The sequence below is a fragment of the Rhinopithecus bieti genome, unplaced genomic scaffold (assembly GCF_001698545.2).
Source record: "Rhinopithecus bieti isolate Rb0 unplaced genomic scaffold, ASM169854v2 scaffold_1599, whole genome shotgun sequence".
Lineage (NCBI taxonomy): Eukaryota > Metazoa > Chordata > Mammalia > Primates > Cercopithecidae > Rhinopithecus > Rhinopithecus bieti.
The window spans coordinates 65,892-91,741 of record NW_016804139.1 but is presented as its reverse complement, the minus strand read 5'-3'; the positions used below and the strand labels follow the sequence as shown (position 1 = coordinate 91,741).

General features: G+C 47.8%; 1 protein-coding gene across 3 annotated transcripts; it reads left to right on the top strand.

Moving 5' to 3' along the window:
- Nucleotides 1-699: 699 nt before the first annotated feature.
- On the top strand, nucleotides 700-24,310 carry SLC34A2 (solute carrier family 34 member 2). Of its 3 annotated transcripts, none has more exons than XM_017866685.1 (13): nucleotides 700-979; nucleotides 7,944-8,058; nucleotides 8,156-8,290; nucleotides 9,649-9,777; nucleotides 11,568-11,711; nucleotides 13,299-13,410; nucleotides 15,014-15,209; nucleotides 16,102-16,197; nucleotides 16,963-17,083; nucleotides 18,520-18,687; nucleotides 19,751-19,867; nucleotides 19,959-20,083; nucleotides 21,647-24,310. In XM_017866685.1, exons 2-13 carry the CDS (start codon nucleotides 7,947-7,949, stop codon nucleotides 22,259-22,261), a joined length of 2,070 nt encoding a protein of 689 aa, XP_017722174.1. In that variant the 5' UTR covers nucleotides 700-979; nucleotides 7,944-7,946; the 3' UTR covers nucleotides 22,262-24,310. The 3 variants fall into 3 exon arrangements, with proteins under 3 accessions (XP_017722174.1, XP_017722170.1, XP_017722176.1); XM_017866681.1 differs by having other exon boundaries at nucleotides 884-979; nucleotides 8,153-8,290; XM_017866687.1 differs by lacking the exons at nucleotides 700-979; nucleotides 7,944-8,058; nucleotides 8,156-8,290; nucleotides 9,649-9,777 and adding an exon at nucleotides 10,396-10,458 and having other exon boundaries at nucleotides 21,647-24,306.
- Nucleotides 24,311-25,850: the final 1,540 nt, after the last annotated feature.

Genomic DNA, 25,850 nt, shown 5'->3' with positions numbered 1-25,850 from the left:
TAGAGGAGAGGGTCTGGGTTTCGGAATAAGCCGCGGGTTTTCTTCCTGCTTAGCAAAACTTGGGTAATTGTATCAAGTCCCCTAACCCCTTAAACCTCAGCTAGAGAGGGAGCCACTCTAAGCCCCAGGGAAGGCTTTCGTGTGCTCATTGGAGACAACCTCTCCCAGCAGTGCCCGGCACAGAGCTGGGGCAAGCTGTTGTGATAAGCACGGGGGTGCACTCTCCCTGGGACAGATCCTGTCTCACAGCGGTTTGGAGAACTGTTGTATACACACGCAGGTGGCATAAGGCAGAGCAGGATGTCCGCAGCAGGCTTAGGACTCAGTGGTGATAACAGCCCCCTTCCCTTTCCTCAGCCTGACGGTCCCAGCCTTTCCCATTGCGGACCTAGAGCCCAGACTCCCAGGGCAGAAAGCTCCCCACAGACTGATAAAGCTGAACAATCCAGGCTTTGTTTCTGACAGCTTTATCCCTGACTTTCCAACTGGTTTTTATCTGTGTCTTCACGTCTCTGACCTCCTCAGCCTCACAGGAATTAGACTAGGAGGTTCAAGTTCTTGAGGAGAAGGCAGGAGCGGGGGAGCCTCGCTAGCCCCTACTTGCGGGAATCTCGTGCGGACCGAGTTGGGGCGGGAGAGGGCGCGCACCAGCCAGGCTAGGGCGCACGGGGCGCCAAGGGGCGCGGGGCCGTTCGGGGCCGTTCGGGCCCGTTCGCGCGGCGGGGCCCGTCGGAGCTTTTCTGTCGGCAGCTTGGTTGGCCGCCCGTCTTCTCCGCGCAGCGGGCGAAGTCTCGATGGGCTCATTAAGGCGGCAGGTAGGCAGTGCTCCGGCGGCGGCGGCAGGCGGTCCTGGAATGTGCGAGGGGCGTGATGACAGCGGCCGCCGGCCTTTTTGCGCAACACCTTCGCCATATATACCCGGGGCGCTGCGCTCCACCTGGCCGCCGCCTCCAGCCCAGCACCTGCGGAGGGAGCGCTGGTGAGTACCGCCGCCGGGGCAGGGGCGCTTCCTCGCTCTTTCAAGGACTTTGATTCACTTAATTCTTGTAAATACCCCTCGATGCTGACTTCAAGGAACTTGGCTGGCTTTGGGCCACAGAAGTGAAAAAAACAAAGCTTTCCACAATGTTCAAGCTGTTTTCTTCTTAATGTTACGGTTACTGATTTTATTACAGCTCTTACTGCTACACTCTTACTATTGACAGTGTTATTAATCAACCACACTTGAGGATTCTAAAATGATCACTGTTTTGAGAGTCGTGGTTTGGAAGAGAAAGACCCAAGGGATAGAAGGCTCCACCCAGGAATCAGGATGGCTAGGCTCTTTGTGGCTGGGTCACCAACTAGCCATGTGACTTAACGCTAGTCCCTGTGAGCCCCTGGGCTGCCGTCTTCCACCCTTTATAAGAAGGGGAATGAGACAGCTCAGGACCATGAAAATTCTAGGTTTGTGGTGGCTGCCTGGTGATGCGACACTGCCCCCCCACCCAAGTGTGACTTCCATGTGCTACAGTGCTTGTTTGCAGTTATTTAGGGTACCTAGGAGACAGCCTTTGTTTCTATTAGGGCCCGTGGCCATCAGCAAAGGGTCCGTCCTTCAACTATTTTGGAGAGCAAAGCCCACAATTTCTGTTTTCCAAGCCAGAAATGGGTGAGCTGGCTGGGGAGATGACTTACAAAGAGATGTGCACAGAAGTGGTTGGCTTCGGGGACTGCGCATCCTTAGGCCAGGAAGTAGGGGGCTGCATGGCATGGAGGTAGTTCACGTTCCGTGGAGCGATGCCTGCCACGGGTGGCTAGCACTGCACTGAGGAGAGTTGGACTCTCGTTTTCTTTGAGGAGGTCCCTTTCTCAAACATGTTAATTTCATGGAAGCAGCTTATAGATTTCATCACTCTGAGCCCCTCTTCCTGTTCAGGTGCCCCAGGGGGTGTATGTGTTAGCCCTGATCCCTCTGGGCCTTGCTGTTCTTTCCTTTTTCCTTCTTCCCTTGTGTGCTGGCAGTTCCTGTCCTGGGTTGGGTATTCTTGGAAAACTGTGCCCGTAGGAGTGGCCCTTGTTTCAGATTGTTAAAAAAAAAAAAAAAAAAAAAAAAAAAAGAAAAAAGAAAAAAAACTGCTTCTTTTGTCCCATGCCAGCTGATCATGATCTTCTCTGCTTTTGTAATTTGGGAAATGGGTGATAAGAAGGGCGTGCTTTGTAAAAGGACTGGATACTAAACAAATTGCCCCATCCAAAACTCTGCCCAGATTGCTCAACCGTCTCACTGAAGCAACTGCCCTGTGGTATGAGGATGAGCTTCTGATTGTTGCTGTTAGACACAAAGGGGACACAAAAATAGCCCGAATTCAATGTAATGAGGAAAACAGCCTCTCAGAATCAGAGTACTTTGGAATAAACTGGGCTTTAATAACCAGTTTCAGGCATCTTCCATCCCTCCATCCTCACCCACACCCCCACTTCCATTATGGGGACAACAGGGAGCAATCAGGACATCCAAGGGAATTTATTCATCTCAGTGAATTTTAAAAATGCAAAGATACAAAAAGAGGGCTATAAAAAGATTGCAGTATGTTTAAGATGTTTATATTTACAAATTTAACTGCTTTAACTCCCCCCAATACAATGCAGCATAACTGATATAGTTACAAGTTATTTACAGGATTTATTTTAAGATGTCAAAAATACAAATTGATAGTGCATGGTGAGGGTGAGGTTTGGTGACATGGCCCAAGTTTAAAGTGATAGAATAGGCCAGGCGCGGTGGCTCAAGCCTGTAATCCCAGCACTTTGGGAGGCCGAGACGGGCGGATCACGAGGTCAGGAGATCGAGACCATCCTGGCTAACACGGTGAAACCCCGTCTCTACTAAAAAAATACAAAAAAACTAGCCGGGCGATGTGGCAGGCGCCTGTAGTCCCAGCTACTTGGGAGGCTGAGGCAGGAGAATGGCGTAAACCCGGGAGGCGGAGCTTGCAGTGAGCTGAGATCCGGCCACTGCACTCCAGCCCGGGCGACAGAGCCAGACTCCGTCTCAAAAAAATAAAAAATAAAGTGATAGAATAAATGTCTTTAAAATTTTATTAGGGTGTGACATCAAAAATGTAAACTGAAGTTATCTAGCCATGTGAGGCCCAGGCCAATTGCTTCTTTGACTCCTCTCATCACTACCACCACTGTGTCCTTGAAGAGATTATTATTAACAGTAATGTAGGGACAGGGTTTCGCTATGTTGTCCAAGCTGGTTGCAAACTCACAGGTTCAAGGGACTCTCCCACTTTGGCCTACCAAAGTACTGGGATTACAAGTGTGAGCCACCATCCTTAGCCTATAGGGGTGATTATTTTTCCTTGTGATGGCTGTAAGGGAAGCAGAGGAAAAAGAGACATGACCCTCTTGGGAATTTTTGAAACACGGAGTCATTCTTTCAAAGTACAAGAAAGTTTTCCTGGGCGTCCTGAGAACATTGGCCTGCATGAGGTTGAAATGATCCCTGCAGTGTTTGGTGCCTATGTGATTTGAAGCAATTAACTTCTCTGTGGCTCAGCTTTTCCCTCTTTAGAATGAGGATACTGTTCATTCTAAAGGAGACTCTAGTTTACATAGATACATGAAATGCTGTGAGTAAATTTGTGCACCAATTTGCAAGTGCCAGGCACAAAGTCCTTAATAAACACTGCTGGCTACCATGTGCCTGGCACTGTCCTATGTGCTGTGGATACAGTGGCCATACTCTACTCCCTGTGCTGGTGAAGGCCACCATCTGGTGGGAGACTGTGTGTCCATGTCCTGGTTCCTCGCAGGACCGCTGCCCTGGGCTTCCTCTTCTCCCCATTTCTTCAGATGGCCTTGACTGCTGCTCTGAATACAAGAGGCCCCGGAACAGGTCTTGGTTGGAGAAGCCCAAACAATGCGAATGTAGGGGTTGGGTGATTGCCAGGTGCCCTACATTCCCCTGCTTCCCAAGTCTGAGACGAGTCAAGAAAGTTCCTCTCCTGGGTCTTTGAGAAAGAATAAGAGCTCTTTCTGGCAGTGGGTGCCCATGTGGTACAGGAAGAGGGTGAGGCACACAGGCAACTCAGTTATAGAGGTCAGTGTGGGCAGCAGGGGAGCCCCTCCCTGGGCTTTAGTAAAAAGCTTCCAAATGATGACTTCTCCCTTCCTCTGCTGCTTCTGGTAGGTGGCAAGAACGTGCTGGAGTGAGGCCTTGGGAAGGCTGGGAGAAAACAAGGCAGTGGTTGTGCCAGGTCTATGGGGGTAGGAGAAAGGCTTCAGAGGGGCTCAGAGCTCCAGGGTACATTCTCTGCCTGCACCATGTAATACCCACCCCCGTCCCACCCTCCTCCCCCCACCCCCAACCGCATGCTCCTGCTCAGCCATTGCAACATTCTTGGGCGGGCATTTCTAGCATCTGAATGACCACGTGGGAGTGATCTGCAGACATGCCAGTCTAGCCAGCTATCCGAAAACACTCAGAGCCCTCAATGTGCCTAGACCTAAGGTCCTTGGGTGCCCTGGTGCTTTGAGGGCTGGAGAATTCCTCCTCCCACCTCTGCCCCTCGCTGTGAGATCTATGGAAAAGCTTCTGGCTTTGGAGCCAGCAGTCTTGGGTTCATATCCTGACACCAGCTCCAGGTAGCTGGGGGCAAGCTTCTTTGTTTCTCTGTGCCTCAGTTTCTTTGTCTGTACACTGAGAAGAAAAACTCCTTCCTTATTAGATTTAATGAGGTCACAAACTGCATAGGACACTCCCCTGCCACAAAACAAATGTTAGCATCTTTCTCTCACAGGCTTTGGGTTCATTTATTCAAATATTGACTGAAATTCACTACCATGCTGAACATTGGAGATGAAGAGCTTATGGTGTAGGGTACACACAGTGCACCCACAGTGCATTTCCACATAATAAACACTCTTGTTTATTGTTCATGACACAGTGCATTTCCACATTGTGTCATGAAGAATAAACAAGAGTTCTGAGTGTTTATTCTGGCAGGCACCATGCTGCAGCCTCACCTACACTTATTAACCAATTAGTCCTCGTAACAGCTCAGTAAGCGAGATGGTATTGTCCCCATTTTTGAAATGATGAAACTGAAGCTCAGAGTGGCTCAGGGTTGCATGTAGTGAGAGGCAGGCCTCTGCAGAACCAGCCCTCCCCCACTGTGAGTCCCTCTCTCCAGGTATCACTGAGCCATCTTACCTTTGTGGGTTTAGGGGTTGAGTTGCATCTTTTAAAAGAATTTGAAAATTTTAGAAGAAAATTTTAAAAATCATCCACAGTCTCACCACCCACTTTAACCCCAGAGAACATTTCTGAATCTTGTCTGCCTTGTTGAGATGATGCTGCGAATGGGAAAAAGAAGTGCTTTAGATTCACGGTTTATCTAAAGCATTTTCCTATGGTTTTACGGATGCAGTATAACGTTTTTAATGGCATGCTCTTACAATGTATGGACATACTAGTTAGAAAGAGCAATTTCTCCTTTTTTATTTTATTTTTTAACACTGTAAATGATAGAGCAGCAAATATCTTTCTGGTCTACATCCCATTCATTCTGTCATAAATATGCCTGGCAGAGCTTAAGACCTTGAAGATGAAGTAATGAACAAGACAAAGTCTCCTTTTTGGTAGGTTTTGCAGTCTGGTAAGCAGGAAATAGGTTGAAGAGGAAAGGGGTCAGGTGGACTCACGCTCTAGAAAGCCCTCTTGGAAGAGGCGATCAGTGCAGTTTAGGTATTTCTGAGAGCAAATATTCCTAGCTTCCTGATTCCTAGAGTGAAATGACTGGATCACAGATGTGTGATGAATGTAAGGCACTTTGGACAGTTTGCTAACTTTTCCAGAGCTTCTAGCAGTGTTCAACTCATAACATCTTTTCCAGTATAGCATAATAAACTTAAATTCTTTTTGCTACTTTGATAGTTGTCACTGTTTTAATTTGAATATATTGGATTGCTTCTTTTTTTTTTTTTGAGATGGAGTTTCACAGTTTTTGCCCAGGCTGGGGTGCAATGGTGTGATCTCGGCTCACTGCAACCTCTACCTCCCAGATTCAAGTGATTCTCTGGCCTCTGTCTCCTGAGTAGCTGGGATTACAGGTGCGTGCCACCACGCCTGGCTAATTTTGTATTTTTAGTAGAGACGGGGTTCCACCATGTTGTCCAGGCTGATCTTGAACTCCTGACCTCAGATGATTCACCCGCCATGGCCTCCCAAAGTGCTGGGATTACAGGCGTGAGCCACTGCACCCAGCTTAGATTGCTTCTTTTTTAATAGACATTTTAGCCATTTGTTCCTTTTCTGTGAATTGCCTTTTTCCAGTCCTTTGGACTGCTTTGTCTAATGGACAAGGACTAATTGTCTAATGTCAAAGAAAAAGGACTGTAAGGACTGGAATGTGAGGTGTGTCAAGTGCCATGTAACTGAGAAAGGCTTTGTGAAGAAAATGGATTGTAGGAAGGTCTTTTTTAAAGGCTGAAAAGAATGTGGTTCTAACAAAGGATGATTAATCCAGACACCATGACATAGTAATAATTGCTGCTATTTATTGGATGCCTCCTCAATGCCAGTCACTTTCTAGACTTTTAATTTCACCATTAGTCTCATAACGCTGCAAGAACTGTTCCATTTTATAGATGGATAAACTGACAGTTTATGCTCAGAGGCATAAAGGGACTTGCCTAAATACACACCCACTAATAGGTGGCACTGCTGGATTTTAAAACCAGGTCCATCACACTTTTCACAGAAGCCCTGGGTGGTAGGTAAAACACGTAGATGGTATACAAACACTTGCATATATATATATATACATACACACACACACATATATATATATATATAAATTTTTTTGTTTTTTTTTTTTTGAGACAGAGACTCGCTCTGGATCCCCCATGCTGGAGTACAGTGGCATGATCTCAGTTCACTACAACCTCTGCCTCCCAGGTTCAAGCAATTCTCATGCCTCAGCCTCCTAAGTAGCTGAGATTACAGGCACCCACCACCACCCCCTGCTAATTTTTGTATTTTTAGTAGAGACAGGGTTTCAACATGTTGCCCAGGCTGGTCTCAAACTTCTGGTCTCAAACTGCCCACCTTGGCCTCCTAACGTGCTGGGGTTACAGTCCTGAGCCACATCGCCTGGTCCCTGCATATATATTTACATATACACTAAGTTGTATAAATCTGTTAAATTCCACTAGATAAAGTTTTGCATAGATCTGCAGTGCACTTGTCTTGATATAAGAAGTAGATGGGGTTCCATTGAAGGGTTATGAGGATTTGGCATGCTATGAGACAATAAAGATGAATGGGCTTGCACTCTGCCTTTTTTTTTTTTTTTTTTTTGAGGCAGAGTTTCACTCTTGTCACCCAGGCAGGAGTGCAATGGCACAATCTCGGCTCACCACAACCTCTGCCTCCCAGGCCTCCCAGGTTCAAGCGATTCTCCTGTCTCAGCCTCCCGAGTAGCTGGGACTACAAGCATGTGCTACCACGCTGGCTAATTTTTGTATTTTTAGTTGCCATGTTGGCAAAGTTGGTCTCGAACTCCTGACCTCAGGTGATCCACCTGTCTCAGCCTCCCAAAGTGCTGGGATTACAGGCATGAGCCATGGCACCCGTTGCTCCCTGCTTTTGACTGAAGGAGAGAGTCAAGACAAAAACAAGTTTAAGAGATTAAAGGTGGTGCGTGCAGCTCACTCAACATTGTAAGAAGTAGTTTGCTTTAGTGACTGGGTGAGTGAGGCAGAACCACAGAGGACTGAAGATGCCACACTTAGGGGGCATAAGTATGAAATCCTTCCCTTCCTTTTACTGCTGCCTCCCCCTCAACTCCCCACCGAGTAGACGCTTTGCAAACCGATGATTCTTCCTCTTATAGCATCTCGGTGCACCTCCTTTCCATGACTGCTACTTTAAACTGTTTTCTCATCCACAGACCATGGCTCCCTGGCCTGAATTGGGAGATGCCCAGCCCAACCCCAATAAGTACCTTGAAGGGGCTGCAAGTCAGCAACCCATCACCCCTGATAAAAGCAAAGAGACCAACAAAAGTAAGTGTTGATCGTTTGTCTGCAGATCGGCCTCTTATGAGGGGTCTGCAGGAGACCCGGTCTGATTCCTCATGACCCCTTTTGCTTGTTTCAGCAGATAACACTGAGGTACCTGTAACCAGGATTGAACTTCTGCCGACCTACTCCACGGCTACACTGTTAGAGGAGCCCACTGAGGTGGACGACCCCTGGAACCTACCCACTCTTCAGGACTCGGGGATCAAGTGGTCAGGTAAAAGTGAAGCCAGCTGAGACATTCAGGAAGGAAACAGGAAACTTCTTGTGGTTCACGGTGTCACCATCCTCGTGTCGCTCCCCCTTTTCATTGTTCTGATGCCCTTGAAGCAAGGGTCCTGGCTAGGGATGTCACCCTCCCATCTTCTTTTTTTTTTTTTTTTTTTTTTTTTTTTTGAGACAGAGTCTTGCTCTGTCTCCCAGGCTGGAGTACAATGGTGCGATATTGGCTCAGTGCAACCTCCGCCTCGTGGGTTCAAGCAATTATCCTGCCTCAGCCTCCCGAGTAGCTGAGATTACAGGCTAAATTTTTGTATTTTTAATAGAGATGGGGTTTCACCATGTTGGCCAGGCTGGACTTGAACTTCTAACCTTGTGATCCATCCGCCTTGGCCTCCCAAAGTGCTGAGATTACAGGCATGAGCCATGGTGTCTGGCCACCCTCCCATCTTTGAGGTTGAGTCAAAGCATGTTGGAGTAATTGGGGGTCACTCATTCACATTGTCTGGCTCCTTATGATTCGCTGTGGGAGAACAGTTTCCAGGTACTGGTTTGGAGATGCTGTGGATACAGTGATGAACAGAAAAGGCCCCTCTTCTCAGAGAGATTTCAGAGGGGTCCCCTCACCCAAATATGGGCATTAGGGAAGGTTTCTAGAAAAACAAAATATGCAGCCAGACAGCTGGGTGCAAGCAATCACTGTTTCATTTTCAAGTGTATGCAGGGCAGAAGGTCTGTCAGTGAACTAGACAGCAAGGAGGAAAAATGAGATTTGGATGTGGGGTGGGGAGGAGAGGTAGGAAGGAAAGAACTGGGAGGGGTAAGATGAGAACCATTTTAAAAGCCAGTGGAGTAAACAGCAGTTAACAATGTAGCATCCCAGGATGTATGATGCCCCAAGCCCTCCATAAATTGAGGCTGATTGCTGCTGTGCAGCTGCATTCTAGAAAATACTCTCTGCTGTTCAGAACGTGACAGCCATTATCTCCGACCCTGCACTTAGCAGGTGGCGAGTGCTGTTAACTGCCTCACTCAGCGACACTGTGGCTCAGTTGAGCATGGAGCCTGGTTTTTCTGTCACAGACCACATTGAACTCCTCCTCCCAAATGCAAATCCTTTAGAGGCACTTTACCAGGGGTTTCAGCTAAATGGACCACCGTGGTAACTGCTTTGAAAGCTACAGCGATGGCTGCGTCCCATCTGTAAGCCTCGCTAGACATAAGAACTTACGGCTGCCAGGCTGGGAAGGGAGGGGAGGCAGGGGGAGCTCTGAGCTCATTGCCAAACTTCTCAGTGTTTCCAACACTAAAAGTTTCATGCCTTTCTCTCTCTCCCCCCCACCCACCCCCCTGCAGAGAGAGACACCAAAGGGAAGATTCTCTGTGTCTTCCAAGGGATTGGGAGATTGATTTTACTTCTCGGATTTCTCTACCTTTTTGTGTGCTCCCTGGATATTCTTAGTAGCGCCTTCCAGCTGGTTGGAGGTAAGAATGAAAGACTGAGAGGTCTGGGGGCGAGGGGCGTTATCATGAAATGTGGTTCCGAGAAAAAAACTCAGCAAGCCCTCTCCAGCTGCAGCCTCCTGGAGTGTTTTAGGACTGGAACCCACCTCAGATCATTTATGAAGTCTATGCTTTCCGTTAGGGAAGAGAAAACCGAGGCCTATACAAAGGGCTATGACTTGGCCCAGGTGGCTTAGGCCAGGAACTGGGGCTAGAGCCTATTCCAAGCTATCAGCCAGTTGAGTTTGTCCACAAACCCCAGGCAGGAAGTTGTTTGACATAAAGACTTAGCTGAGGAATTCCTATATCCTCCCCACCAGAGAGGATTCTGGAATGAGAAAGAGTGCCCTTTCAAAGGTGGGACCTTGCTGGGGGAAGGACAGAGCCCCTTCTCTGGGCTAGAGGAATCTGGATCCATTGTAGTTACCTACACAGCCCTCAGGGCTGCATGTGCCCATGCAGTGTGAGAACCCAGAAGTGAAGTCACCATGTGCTTGGTTACCTTGGTACCTCAATGGTGACATCAGAAACAAACAGGTAGCACTCTGAGTGTCTACTGGGTGCAAGCATTTTTGGGGGCCCTCTATCAAACATTCTTTCCCAAAGCCCATTTACGGAGAGATCACGAACCAGCCCTGAGACTCACAGCCTGTAATTAGCAGAGTAAGATTCAATCTCAGATCTGGGTGTCACAAAGGACCATGGATTTCTGCAACCTTGGTGCCTCTCTTGGGAACCCATCTGTGTGACTTGAGACAATTGGGGAGGTGGGCATTCATAGGAGAGCATGAGGGGCAAAAATTTCCTGAACATTGCTTTTTTTTTTTTTTTGAGACAGAGTTTCATTCTTGTTGTCCGGGCTGGAGTGCAATGGCACGATCTTGGCTCACCGCAACCTCTGCCTCCCGGGTTCAAGCAATTCTTCTGCCTCAGCCTCCTGAGTAGCTGGGATTACAGACATGCACCACCATGTGTGGCTAATTTTTGTGTTTTTAGTAGAGACGGGGTTTCTCCGTGTTGGTCAGGCTGGTCTCCAACTACCGACCTCAGTTGATCTGCCCGCCTCGGCCTCCCAAAGAGCTGGGATTTCAGGCATGAGCCACTGCACCTGGCCTCCTGAACATTGTTTCTGGGCTCCCTGGTCCATGGGAACATCGGCTATGGGCTTTCCTGTCTGGTTATCTCAGACAAGTCACCTGCATCCTCTCGGCTTCCATCTTCTTTATACAATGGACTTGGGAATGCATTGATGGTCTCAGGCACACTCTTGAGGATAACTCTCCCAGCATTCAATTATAGGCTAGTGCTAGGGCTAAGGATGGATAGAGAGATCTACTCTTGGAGGATAAATCTGAATTGGGTATACACCCCAGAGACATCCAGGAGGCTCACTGGCACCCACTGGTCTCAGTACAGAGTTGAGGCTGGGTTCCTGAGCACAGAAGGGCTTGCTGACCGAGGAGTGTTTGAAGAGTGGGAGGATGCAGGGTGAAGGAACAAGAGTAACCAGGGGCTCACAGTGGGTCGGGAACCAGGGCAGAGAGACAGAGACAGGAGGCACGTGTGGGCAGCCCGTGGGTTTCCTGCCTTATCAAGGCAGCACTGGGAAGAGACATGGGGAAGCAAGATTCCCTGGGTGACTGCCGGGATGGAGACTGGAGGCTGGACTCTCCAACCCACAGCCAGCTGGCCTTAGATGGAGGCTTCTGTTTACTCATTGCCTACCTAATCCCCCTCGATCACGTTATGATTGTTTCTTGTTTTTTTCCCAGGAAAAATGGCAGGACAGTTCTTCAGCAACAGCTCTATTATGTCTAACCCTTTGTTGGGGCTGGTGATCGGGGTGCTGGTGACCGTCTTTGTGCAGAGCTCCAGCACCTCAACGTCCATCATTGTCAGCATGGTGGCCTCTTCAAGTGAGTCAGGGCACCCATGAGCCCACCTGCATTCCAGACACTTTTCTGTCTATCTGAGGGCGGGAAGGGGTGGGCAGGAATTCACTCTGAATATGTCCAGGCCTTGTTACCGTTGTCTTCCTATCTTGTCCCGGCTACAGTGTGTTCCCCTCTTGATCCAAGGCAACTTCCTGTTTCCATTTCGATGGCAGGATCTGAAAGTAGACCCTGCTGCTGGAGTTCTCAGCTCTGAATTCTCTAGGACTGTGCTTTTCAGACCTGTAGCCACTAGCCACGTGTGGCAATTTAATTTTATTGAACCTTAATTGATTTAAAATTAAAATATAACATTCAGTTCCTCGGTTGTACTAGTTAACGTTTCAAATGTTCAAGAGCCACCTGTGGCTGGCAGCTACCCTACTGAGAAGTAGAGACATAGAACATTTCCATCACTGCAGAAAGTTAGTTCTTTGGGACAGGGCCACTCTCAGGGCTAAGAAGAACGACAACTAATCTCATCACAAATTGCTCTGGGACAACTGAGCTTGGGGAGATGGAACACTAAACTTGTACCTGCCTGATGATTGCTGCGGCTAGGTTGGACAGACTCTGTGAGGGGGACCAGTTTGAACTGATTATTATTATTCTTTTCTCTATTTTCTTTTTAAATAGAGACTTGGGTCTCACTGTGTTGCCCAGGCTGGTCTCAAACTCCTGGGGTCAAGTTATCCTCCCACTTCGGCCTCCCAAAGTGCTGAGATTACAGGCCTGAGCCACTGCCCCTGGCCAGAACTATTTTTCTTCCCAAGCCAGCATCGTAGCCAAAATTAACTAGAATGTTTCTGGTCCAGTTAGAAAAAGGTATTACACTTTCCAAATATTTTACTTGTTTATGTCAAAAAAAAGTACAGCAATATGCTGATTTTGTTTGAAAAAGTTACACTGCCTGGAATTAAGTGTCTGATACCTAGCACAGAAATGATGCTTCCTGGCTGGGCCCAGTGGCTCATGGCTGTAATCCCAGCACTCTGGGAGGCTGAGACCATCCTGACCAACATGGTGAAACCCTGTCTGTACTAAAAATACAAAAATTAGCTGGATGTGGTGGTGCGTGCTTCCAATCTCAGCTACTCAGGAGGCTGAGGCAAGAGAATCGCTTGAACCTGGGAGGTAGAGGTTGCAGTGAGCTGAGATTGCGCCATTCCACTCCAACCTGGGTGACAGAGCAAGATTCGTCTCAAAAAAAGAAAAAAAAAAAGGAAAGAAATGATGCTTCCTTAAAAGCGAGTCTTTGTGCCATGTACAACTGACTCACCTGTACATGCAAGCCCTAGCACTCCACCTAAGTCCTTAATCAGTGGGTGCCTCCTGGTCTCCTTCAGGCTAGCCTTGGATCTGCAATAGGGAGGAGGGAGGAATCTAGAAAGGCACTTTCATCAGATTCATAGTGAGGTGCATAGTGAGGTGCAAAAAAAAAAAAAAAAAGTTTAAGAATTCACTTGCATAGGAGATAAAAACTACTTCTTTAGAGGATATCAGCATGGGTGACTTTAGCCTGCCTCCAAGCTGCCTTTCTAAGCTTGCTAATGGCACTTTTCCATCCTCTAGTGCTCACTGTTCGGGCTGCCATCCCCATTATCATGGGGGCCAACATTGGAACGTCAGTCACCAACACTATTGTTGCGCTCATGCAGGTGGGAGACCGAAGTGAGTTCAGAAGGTAAGAGGCTCAAAACCAGCCTTTGCGATATCAACTCTATTGTTCTCGGCCATGTTGTTGTAACTACTTTTAACCAGTCAAAGATAACATGCTTATCAGGTTCATTCCCAGAGTTCCTAGAAGTAACCATAGGGAGGTATGGCTAGGGTTGGATCACATACTCACCAGCTGATTAGACTCAGCTCCGTGATGGGCAGAGCAGGGATAATACTATCTATCACCACTGCGTTGTCATAGGATTAAATATACAATCCAGCAGGTAAGTGTTCAGAGCACCCAGCACATTGAGTTCGCTAAATAAATGCAAACTCTAGCTAGAAACTTAGCCACTGGGTGGCGGAATTGAAACAAGGCCAGTTAGAAGAGTAGAATTTATTAGGACTGGGGGTGGTGGCTCATGCCTGTAATCCCAGCACTCTGGGAGGCCAAGGTGGGCTGATCGCCTGAGGTCAGGAGCCTGGCCAACATGGTGAAACCCCATCTCTACTAAAAATACAAAAATTATCCAGCCATGGTGGCAAGTGTCTGTAGTCCCAGCTACTCTGGAGGCTGAGGCAGGAGAATCTCTTGAACCCAGGAGGTGGAGGTTGCAGTGAGTCGAGATCACGCCACTGCGCTCCAGCCTGGGTGACAGAGCGAGACTCCATCTCAAAAAAAAAGAAAAAAAAAGAAAAAAATTAATAAATAAATATTGTTTTGTTTGGTCATAATTATAACTTATTAAAACTTCCACTTCGGTCAGCTCAACCCATTCCTACCTTTTCTTTGGTTCTTCAGCTTACACAGTTAGATAAAAAAACAAAAAGGCAGTTCTGGCATGCATAAAATCGAAAATAGAGCAAGTAGGACAGTGTGGAAACTCTTTCTCCTTTCAAAAATTATGTGGAAAATTAAGGTGTTTTCAGCTTCCGGCGTAGCTAGAGTTTTTTTTTTTTTTCCCCTTCAGTGTTGGGGGGGTTGTTGAAGGGTAAGGGAAGCTGTTTCACTGAAGACAACATCCAGAACAGAGTTTTTTAAATCTAGAGATAAGATGGAATCGAGCAGGAATCTTTGAACCTCCTCAGATGGATGCAAAATATTTTAGCTTTGTTTCCTGTGGAAACTATTCATGTTTCATCACTTTCAAGATCTTAAAAAAAAAAAAAGTTTAAGAATTCAGTTGCGTGGAGGTCTTTTTAAGTCAAATTTTAAAAAATTGCTTTGGGGATTTATGACTTCTATGTGTTTGGAACAATTGAAAACTCCTCATAGAGGGCTTTGGTTGCCTTCATACTGGTCCCCAGCTTTCCAAAAGAAGGTAGGCTTCAATATACATGATACAAAAGTGCCGTTGATGCAGTTCTTCGAAACAGTGATTGCTGAGCTAATTATTCCAGCCGTAACATGCTTGCTGGCCCGCAGCTTCCTCATCTGGCCAACGGGAATATAGATACCAGCCACTTTGGGGATTGCTATGAGAGAACAGAAATGAGATTGCATACATGTGCACACTTCCATAGGTGACACCTAGCAGAGGGTGGCAGATGATACAGGTAATGACCCACCTCACATGGTGCCCACTTGGTTATTGACTAATCTGGCTGTCGGGGTTTCCCTCCCATAGAGCTTTTGCAGGAGCTACTGTCCACGACTTCTTCAACTGGCTCTCTGTGTTGGTGCTGTTGCCTGTGGAGGTGGCCACCCATTACCTTGAGGTTGTAACCCAGCTTATAGTGGAGAGCTTCCACTTCAAGAATGGAGAAGATGCACCAGATCTTCTGAAAGTCATCACTCAGCCCTTCACAATGCTCATTGTCCAGGTAACTTGGCTCCTTCAGAGAGAGAAAGAGACAAATTTCCTATCCACAACATCCCCTGCCTGAGCTGACAGATATAGAGTGTCTACAACACTATTCTGGTCCTGGCACAGTGGCTCGCCCTTGTTTTCCTAGCACTTTGGGAGGCCGAGGCGGGTAGATTGCTTGAGGTCAGGAATCCGAGACCAGCCTGGCCAACATGGCATAACCCCATCTCTACTAAAATACAAAACATTAGCTGGGCATGGTGGCGTGCACCTGTAGTCTTAGCTAGGTGGGGGGCTGAGGCAGGAGGATCGCCTGAACCCCGGGAGGTTGAGGCTGCAGTGAGCTGAGAATTGTGCCATTGCACTCCAGCCTGGGTGACAAAATGAGACTGTTTTTAAAAAATAAATGGAAGAATAAACACTACTCTGTAGCTGCCTCTGGAAAAGGCCAAGGGAGGCAGAACTTTAGGGCCACCTGATAGAGTGACCTTGACGGTTACTTTGACTTCCATGATACGCCACCTTTATTGGGGTGGAGGTGCTTCTTAAGACTGGACACTTGAGACCACTTTGTTCCCACTACTGTCCTCAACACCAGTGGATTTAATAAAGTATGTTCTACCCTTTCCTGCCTAGAGTCATCTCAGCCCCTTCTCCCTGGGTCCTTGCTAGGACCTTGTGTTTTCACTCTTACTGGTTTTCTCGGCCATTCAGTCATCCAGAAAATACCTACTGCCTACTCCCTAGATATCAGTGCCTCTGCAGATAGAGCGAGTCCCACTTTGCCTCTCTGGGGGCTCATAGTCACATTTATCTCCTTAGAGCCCCTCTCACTGCAACCCCCTGGGTTTCTGTCCTAAATCGGTTCTGAGGATGTGCTGATGGTCTCCTGTGTACTGTTTCCACAGCTGGATAAACAAGTTATCAACCAAATTGCAATGAACGATGAAACCGTGAAAAACAAGAGTCTTATCAAGATTTGGTGCAAAACTTTTACCAACATGGTACGTTTCCAAGATATTCCCGGGTGGGTGAAGCTTTGTATCTCAACATTAAGCCAAATCTTGCCTTCAAGGAATTTAAATAGAAAGTCAGGGGAAAGAAATATTGGGAGCTCCTGAAAAATCAAAAGTGAACAGTGGATGCCTTTAGAAAACAAGTCCCTGAATGAATGCTGAATGTAGGTAAACAGTAAGACAGACAGACTCCCTTTTGCCCCATCCCAGGGATACATTATTCCTGGTTTGTTATTTCCATGCCTCTTGGAACAAGGCTTAGCTCTGCCTGCCATTCTGTTCTCATTTTTGGAGGGACTTGTGGAAATAGTCCAGCATGCCCTATGGGTATTGGCAGCAAGTATCCTCTCTCTTACTTTCCAGACTCTTCCAGAGTATTCTCCCTGCTCGGGCCCAGAGCATTCATGTCCTCTGTCAGGAACCTACCCAGCCTGCTTTGCACCTGGGTTGTGGCTTGCCCTTGCTGCTGGGGTGTACGTGTAATTTTTTTGTGGGGTGCTAAAGACTGGAGACTAAAACAAACAAATTAGATGTTTTTAAATGGTGAAGGCTGATTTCAGTTGTCCTCAGTTATTGTAAGAGATCTCTAATAAAGGTGACAAACAAGTCTTCAAGAGAAAAGAACTGTTCTGTTGGGACCACACTACATGCACCGTGTGTGGTGTCTGTGCCTGTTCATTCCCACCCCCGCCATTGCCTCCTATTCCCCACTAAAAGCCAACGTGGTGGGCATTTGTCATGTTTGTCATCCAGACACAGATGAACATCACTGTTCCCTCGACTGCTAACTGCACCTCCCCCTCCCTCTGTTGGACGGATGGCATCCAAACCTGGACCATGAAGAATGTGACCTACAAGGAGAACATCGCCAAATGTGAGTGGAGCTCAGTGGATTGGCCACTATGACAGGCGTTGTCTGGGGGTGATGTATTGATCTGTGTGAAGTCCCAGTAAGTGAAGAAAAGGACAGTAGGAGTCACTAAGCACCTGCCCTACGTCAAGCAGGAGCCACACACTTTCACAGCAGAGGAAACTATGGCTTAGGAACTGAGGTGACAGGCCCAAGGTCCCACAGCAAGGGCAAAACTGGAACTTGAAGTCCATTTCCTTTGCCAGCTCCACACCACCTCAGAAAAGCCAACAGATTCTATAAGGTTTCCTCTACGTGCTTTGTTCAGACTCCTTTAGTCAATAACTCTAGGGGCCAGGCATGGTGTCTCATGGCTATAATCCCAGCACTTTGGGAAGGCCGAGGTGGGCCAATCACTTGAGGCCAGGGGTTCAAGACCAGCCTGGCCAACATGGTGAAACCCTGTTTCTACTAAAAATAATACAAAAAGATTAGGCAGGCATGGTGGCACAAGTCTATAATTCCAGCTACTTTGGAGACTGAGGCATGAGAATCGTTTGAACCCCAGGAGGCAGAGGTTGCAGTGAGCCAAGATTGCACCACTGCACTCCAGCCTGGGCAACAGGGAGATAGCTTGTCTCAAAATAAAATAACTTTAGGGAGACGACAACCAGATTTGAAGGAAGATGTGCGACCCACATAGAACAGATGTATTCACTCAATTAGTCCCTAACTGTACAGCGGGCCCCATTTTAGGGCACTGGGGCTATAGCACTGGAACAGACAGTGAGCTTGCATGATGCTCTGATTATTAAGAAGCTGTAATGTTTTTTCCAACCCAGCCACCCTTTGTTTTTCTAATTACTCCTTACATATACTTTTGTATATCTCTGCTTCTCTCTTCCCACCCTCCCACTGCATTAATTTTGAGCAGTATACTTTAATACTCTAGGTATGATTACCCCAAAGAATCAAGTTAACATACCACCTCCCACATTCTAGGCACTATATAATGGTTATACATTAATTCATATAACCATGTTTTGCTGGAATTATCTAGGGGATACGGAAGGGGCTTTATAATTAGCAATGCCCCTTACTTTGACTTACCCATCGAACCCCTCAAAGCATACTTATCATTAGTAAAAAAATTAGACCATCCACAGCATGGTCTTTAGAGACAGAACTGGGCTGGGTCTGCCCCTGAGTAGTTGTGTGATTTTTAAAGTCATCACTTGATCTTCCAGCCTCATGCGATCCCACTGATTATGACATAATCTCAGTGGTGCCCTTTGCTGCAAAGGAGGCTGAGAAGGGCTGTCTTGATTTGGGGCTGCCATATGTCAAACTAACAACCAGGAATCTGTTCGTAGGAAAGATAGGATCTGGGGGAATAAATAACAATCTGTAGCCCTGATGACTCCATGCCCTCCTGACAAGGTTCTTTGTGGTCTTTTTAGGCCAGCATATCTTCGTGAATTTCTACCTGCCGGATCTTGCTGTGGGCATCATCTTGCTCATAATCTCCCTGCTGGTCCTCTGTGGTTGCCTGATCGTGATTGTCAAGATCCTGGGCTCTGTGCTCAAGGGGCAGGTTGCCACTGTCATCAAGAAGACCATCAACACTGGTAGGTACACTGCCCTCACTTGTGGGCCTTGAGGGATGGTGTCATCATGGCCACTGCATGGGGTGTGAGGGTGCTTTAGATTCCCATCTAGCAATGGCCTCTGCATGAAGTTTCTCTCTCAGATTGGATCAGCAGCAGAAGTGAAGATGTCATTCACGTGGAAATGTTCTTGGTGTCCTGGGTGGGGTCTAGGGAGCAGGCCCAAGCTTCCATTGCATGTTGGCAAGGTCCTGAGAAGGAGTTCCTATCTGGAGAACTGTGAATCAGGCCTTCCTTCCTAGTGGGTTTCCTGTATGCTCAGGGCTTTACTGGCTCTGTCAAGATGCCTTAGAAAAAGGATCCCAGGTGTCCACCCTCACCCCCACCTCCCTTCACTCTTGTGAAGGAAAGGTGACATGTAAATACATCAGCATCTAGAGGTGGCCAATGAGACTGCTGGCCAAGAGGATTTCCTGCCAAGTAGGGTGTCCTGGCCAATGAGAGCTCACTAAGCCAGTGACATCATCACTCCATGACAACTCAGTTAAATCTAGCCAAGAAAATTAACCCCCCACCCCAGGTTGTCTTGGGGGAACAGAGCAACTCTGAGTGCTTGTGGGAAATGCAGGGCCTGATGTGGTGCTGGTTGGGTGGAGGACTCAGTTAGTAGGCATGTTCCAAGCTGCTGCGTTTTCCTGATGCTCCTTCAGGCAGACATGAAGGTTGAAGGTCGAATGTGGGTGCTAATGGGAGGCCAGGGCAGGGGAGGAAGCATGCTCTCAGTACTTTCTGGAAGGAGAGTGGTTACTTGGGTGGGTTCACTCTTTCTAACCTGACCTCCAGGGAGTCTGTGTTTTTGTTTCCATAACACTTACCTGCATCCTTGGTTTTTCCATCTGAATATGTGGAGCAAAAGACAATGGGGAATGAAACTGGATTCTAAAACTCTACTCTGTAATCTGAGACCATATATGGGATGAGGAGGTGCCTGTACAACTTCACCCGTAAGCCCAGCCCCTGCCCCAGGCCACCAGCCCATTCCTTCTCCAGAGAGGCCATGACATATCTTCCTTCTGCCTTCCAGATTTCCCCTTTCCCTTTGCGTGGTTGACTGGCTACCTGGCCATCCTCGTTGGGGCAGGCATGACCTTCATCGTGCAGAGCAGCTCTGTGTTCACGTCGGCCCTGACTCCCCTGATTGGTGAGTTATTCCTGAGCTTCTCCTTCTGGCCACCACTGCCATTTCCTGTCATCCCATGGGGCTGATGTGTTTGTGTTTCATTCCCCCCAAGGAATCGGAGTGATAACCATTGAGAGGGCTTATCCACTCACCTTGGGCTCCAACATCGGCACCACCACCACCGCCATCCTGGCTGCCTTAGCCAGCCCTGGCAATACATTGATGAGTTCAATCCAGGTGAGGACTCAGGGCCCGGGGGCAGGGGCCCTGGGGGTGGGACCACACATGGTCTTGCAAACTGGTCTCTAACAAGAGCCAGGCTTTTCTCTGTGCTGTCCAAAAGATGGAACTGATATGTGGAGGGGAAGCCACGGGTAAAGTTTTCAGGACCTTGATGTGAGAACAATCAAAACTATCAGTTCTGAGAGAGGCAGTAAGACTCCCATAACTGGTGGTGGTTTCAGCAGAAGTGGGGTGGCCCCTTGATAGAGATGTAGAAAGGGTACTTAAGAAGCACAGCCACCACCTCCCATCTCCTCACTGCCTCCTGTGGGGAACTTTACAATTAGGAGAACTCCTTGGCGTGGACCATCTAGGTTACTTTGTGCAAGACTTTTGGGATTTGAATTTATTTTATTTTATTATTTTATTTTGTTTTATTTTATTTTTTTGAGACAGTCTCGCACTGTTGCCCAGGCTGGAGTGCAGTGGTGCGATCTCCACTCACTGCAACCTCCACTTCCCAGATTCAAGTGATTCTCCTGCCTCAGCCTCCCGAGTAGCTGTGATTACAGGCACCTGCCACCACGCCTGACTGATTTTTTTGTATTTTTAGTAGAGACGGGGCTTCACTACGTTGGCCAGGCTGGTCTTGAACTCCGGACCACATGATGTACTTGCCTTGGCCTCCCAAAGTGCTGGGATTACAGGCGTGAGCCACTGCACCCAGCCTGAGATTTGAATTCTTATCTCACCATTTACATCCCAAGTGACCTTTGGCAAGTGATCTAATCTGAGCATCAATGCCCTCATCTGAAAGATGGAGGATATAACCCCTATCTCATTAGGATTATTATAACGATCTGATGAGGCAAAGCAATCTATGCAACAGAAATAGAAGTTCAAGCATATACTATACATTAACCGCATATGTCATCCTAAAAGATTTTAGCAGATACATTTTTAAAAGTAGAAACAGGCAGATTCATTCTTCAATAATGTGTTTGATTTAAACCATTATCACTTTAATATGCAATCAGTCTGTCAAAAATTGAGATATTTCACATTGTTCTTTTCTGGGACTAAGTCTTTGAAATCTAGTGTGTATTTCATACTTAAAGCAAATCTCAGTGTGGACATGCGGCTAGTGTATTGGACAGTGCTGGTTCATAGCCTGGGCATGGTACTTTGCACCTTGGCAGCCTTGGAAAAGTGACTAAGCGCCTGGCCTCTGGAGCCAGGCTCCCAGGATGTGAATTTCCACCTCTTCCATCTCCCACCTGTGGGACTTGAGGAGCCTCCATTATCTCATGTCAAGAAATAATGGTTGCCACTCTGTAGAGTGTTTTTTGAGGATTGAGCTAATGCACAGTTGAGTGCTCCTGGCCCTCCCAGACATGTAGTAGGTCCTCATGGAAACCAGGTACCCTCTGGGCTGAACTGTAAAGACAAGGAAGGCCTGGAAGGCCTGAGACTGTGCTACCTGTGATGCCTGCTAGCTTACCTCCCCTGTCCCCTCCTCTCTGCTGCCACCCCCATTAGGCAACAGGCCCCTCACCTGTCCAACCTCTTGTGTTGCAGATCGCCCTGTGCCACTTTTTCTTCAACATCTCCGGCATCTTACTGTGGTACCCGATCCCGTTCACTCGTCTGCCCATCCGCATGGCCAAGGGGCTGGGCAACATCTCTGCCAAGTATCGCTGGTTCGCCATCTTCTACCTGATCATCTTCTTCTTCCTGATCCCGCTGACGGTGTTTGGCCTCTCGTTGGCCGGCTGGCCGGTGCTGGTGGGCGTCGGGGTTCCCGTCGTCTTCATCATCATCCTAGTACTGTGCCTCCGACTTCTGCAGTCCCGCTGTCCACGCGTCCTGCCCAAGAAACTCCAGAACTGGAACTTCCTGCCACTGTGCATGCACTCGCTAAAGCCCTGGGACGCCCTCATCTCCAAGTTCACCAGCTGTTTCCAGATGCCCTGCTGCTGCTGCTGCCGCGTGTGCTGCCGCGTGTGCTGCTTGCTGTGTGGCTGCCCCAACTGCTGCCGCTGCAGCAAGTGCTGCCAGGACTTGGAGGAGGGGCAGGAGGCGCAGGGTGTCCCTGTCAAGGCCCCTGAGACCTTTGATAACATAGCCATTAGCAGAGAGGCTCAGGGTAAGCTCCATGCCCCAGACTCAAAGACCGAAAGCACAGCCTTGTAGGAGGAGGCCCAGACTGTCACAGGTGCGGGGATGGGCCTTGAGTTTTGCATGCTCTCCTCTCTCCCACTTCTGCACCCTGCACCCTTTCACCACCTCGAGGAGATTTGTTCCCCATTAGCGAATGAAATTGGTGCAATCCTACCTAACTCGATTCCCTTTGGCTTGGTGGATAGGCCTGCAGGGCACTTTTATTCCCACCCCGGTCACTCAGTAGTCTTTTACTCCAGGAAGGCACAGGACAGTACCTAAAGAGAATTAGAGAATGAACCTGGCTGGACGGGGGTCTAATCCTGCACCTAGCTGGGTTGGTCAGTAGAACCTGTTTTCAGACTCAAAAACCATCTTCAGAAAGAAAAGGCCGAGGGAAGGAATGTATGAGAGGCTCTCTAAGGTAAGGAAGTGTATTCTCCATGACTATCAAGCTCAGGCCTCTCCCTTTTTTTTAAACCAAAGTCTGACAACCAAGAGCAGCAGCTCCATGGCCTCCTTGCCCCAGATCAGCCCGGGTCAGGGGACATAGTGTCATTGTTTGGAAACTGCAGACCACAGGTGTGGGTCTATCCCACTTCCTACTACTCCCCACATTCCCCATCAGGGTTTCCTCACGTGGACAGGTGTGCTAGTCCAAGCAGTTCACTTGCAGTGTCCTTATCCTCATGCTTTGGGAATGGGAGCCACACTTGAACTACAGAGAGAGTTCAGGCTGGATACACGTGCTCACCTGCGCTCTTGTCTTCCTAAGAGACAGAGAGAGTGGGGCAGATGGAGAAGAAAGTGGGGAATGGGTAGCATAGCATTCAGGGGATATGGTTTTTCTGCCAAAAGGGCCTCAGGTTCTTAATTTAGCAAACTAAGAAGCCAAATTAAAAAGCATTGTGGCTAAAGCCTAATGCTCCTCTCTTGGTCAGCTAACAAAAACCTTCCCTGTTGGATCTTTTGAAATAAAACGTGCAAGTTCTCCAGGTTCATAGCCTGCATGCTGCCACCTTGAAACCCAGGGAGTATCTGCACCTGGAATAGCTTCTCCACCCCTCTCTGCTTCCTCACTTAATGTGCAAGATGACTTGCGGGGTTGACTTCCTTCTTTCCATGCACCCACCCAGTGGAATCTCTTTCCAAACATTTTTCCATTTTCCCATTTTCCCATTTTCCCATAGATGGGCTTTGATTAGTTGTCCTCTCTCCATGCCTGCAAAGCTCCAGATTTTGGGGGAAAGCTGTACCCAACTGGACTGCCCAGGGAACTGAGATCACTGAGTCCAGTGGAGCACACGTATGTCCCCAGGTCAAAGGGGTGTGCTCCTTCTCATCCTAGATGCCTTCTCTGTGCCTTGCACAGCCTCCTGCCTTATTACACAACTGCCCCCGCCCCACCCTCAGCCATTCCAATTCTTCCCGGCCAGTGAGCTCCAGCCTTATCTAGGAAAGGAGGAGTGGGTGTAGCTGTGTGGCAAGACTGGGGCCTCCCCCATCCCAGCTTCTCCACCATCCCAGCAGGTCAGGATATCAGACAGTCCTCCCCTGACCCTCCCCCTTGTAGATACCAATTCCCAACCAGAGCCGAATACTCAATATTTATAGTCACACCCCTGTACAGCATTTTTCATAAATTATATAGCAAACAGTCTGGATGATTTGTGCTTCTAGTGCTCTCATTTGGAAATGAGGCAGCGTTCTTCTATGAAATGTAAAGAAAGAAACCACTTTGTATATTTTGTAATACCACCTCTGTGGCCATGCCTGCCCCACCCACTCTGTATATATGTAAGTTAAACCTGGGCAGGGGCTGTGGCCATCTTTGTACTTCGGTGATTTTTAAAAAGTGAATCTTTGTACTTGCATTGATTGTATAATAATTTTGAGACCAGGTCTCACTGTATTGCTCAGGCTGGTCTCAAACTCCCGAGCTCAAGCAATCCGCCCTCCTCAGCCTTCCAAAGTGCTGAGATTACAGGCGTGAGCCACCACACCAGGCCTGATTGTAATTTTTTTTTTTTTTTTTTTTTTACTGGTTGTGGGAAGGGATAAATAAAATAATCAAACCCAAAAGGAGTGTGTTGTTTTTAATTACAGGGAAATAGGGACCTCCTTGGATCTATTTTATGAAGAAGTGAGGTCTCTTCCCTTACCGAATGTCACTACCCACCACTTACTATCTGACCCTCTAGCTGCATAATTTGTGGAGCCTCTTGTTCAAAAACCTGGGGAAAAGTGTAATTTTATACTGTGCAATGCCAATTTCAAACACAAACATAAGACCTGTTAACTCGCCTGTGGAATCACTGACATGACGTAGCTCTTACGTGTAGCTCACACACGTATTTTATTCCTAAAAGAACAGTGAGAGCATTGCACAAAACTAACTCAATTGTTTTCATTTCACTAATTTTTTTTTTTTTTTTTTGAGACGGTGTCTCGCTCTGTCGCCCAGGCTAGAGTGCAGTGGTGTGATTTCTGCTCACTGTAACCTCTGCCTCCAGGATTCAAGCAATTCTCTTGCCTCAGCCTCCCAAGTAGCTGGGATTACAGATGGTTGCAACCACACCCAGTTAATTTTTGTATTTTTAGTAGAGATGGAGTTTTACCATGTTGGCCAGGCTAGTCTGGAACTCCTGACGTCAGGTGATCTACCCGCCTCGGCCTCCCAAAGTGCTGCGTGAGCCACCCTGCCCAGCCTGATTTCCCTTTTTGTACATATTCTGCCAATGCTCTCTGCCTTCCTGATGAGTAAGGAAGAACTGAAAGGAAAAAGAGCAATGGGCCACCCTTTCCAAGTTAGTGTTTTCAGCCTAAGTGAGAAAACAGGATAGAGTTTCTTAGTTGTTCCTTGCTTGTTTCCTTGGAGTGCCACTACCTTTTTGCTGCATTCAAAGAAAGTTCTGGTTTGAATGGAAAGTATGGCCTTTCAGTGCTGTGCATTCTGCCAACCACCTGTGCTAGTCAAAATAATAACATGTTGGATGGGTGCGGTGGCTCATGCCTATAATCCCAGCACTTTGGGAGGGAGGCCGAGGCAGGTGGATCACTTGAGGTCAGGAGTTCAAGACTAGCCTGGCCAACATGGTAAAACCCTGTCTCTACTAAAAATACAAAACTAGGCGGGGCGCAGTGGCTCCCACCTGTAATCCCAGCACTTTGGGAGGCTGAGGCGGGTGGATCACAACGTCAGGGGAGATCAAGACCATCCTCGCGCTAAACACAAGGTGACAACCCCCATCTCTACTAAAAATTACAAAAATTAGCTGGCGGCGTAGGGTGGTGGGCACCTGGGTAGGTGCTCAGCTACTTTGGGGAGGCGAGGGTAGGAGAATCGCTTGAAACCTGGGAGCGTGCGAGCTTGCAGTGAGTCCAAGATCACGCACTGCACTCCAGACCTGGGAGCGACACGCAGTGTGACTTCATCTTAAATAAATAAATAAATAAATAAAATAAATAATACAAAACTAGCTGGGCGTGGTAGCGGGTGCCTGTAATCCCAGCTACTCATTAGGGTGAAGCAGGAGAAACACTTGAACCTGGGAATAGGAGGTTGCAGTGAACCAAGATCGTGCAGCTGCACTTCAGCCTGGGCAAAAAGAGCTAAACTCTT

Excerpts from the sequence above, each read along its gene's own strand:
- SLC34A2 (XM_017866681.1), top strand. The coding sequence starts at position 7,947 with ATGGCTCCCTGGCCTGAATTGGGAGATGCCCAGCCCAACCCCAATAAG. Across the intron at positions 8,059-8,152 it reads AAGCAAAGAGACCAACAAAA|CAGATAACACTGAGGTACCT; the intron begins GTAAGTGTTGAT and ends TGCTTGTTTCAG. Across the intron at positions 11,712-13,298 it reads CAGCATGGTGGCCTCTTCAA|TGCTCACTGTTCGGGCTGCC; the intron begins GTGAGTCAGGGC and ends TCCATCCTCTAG.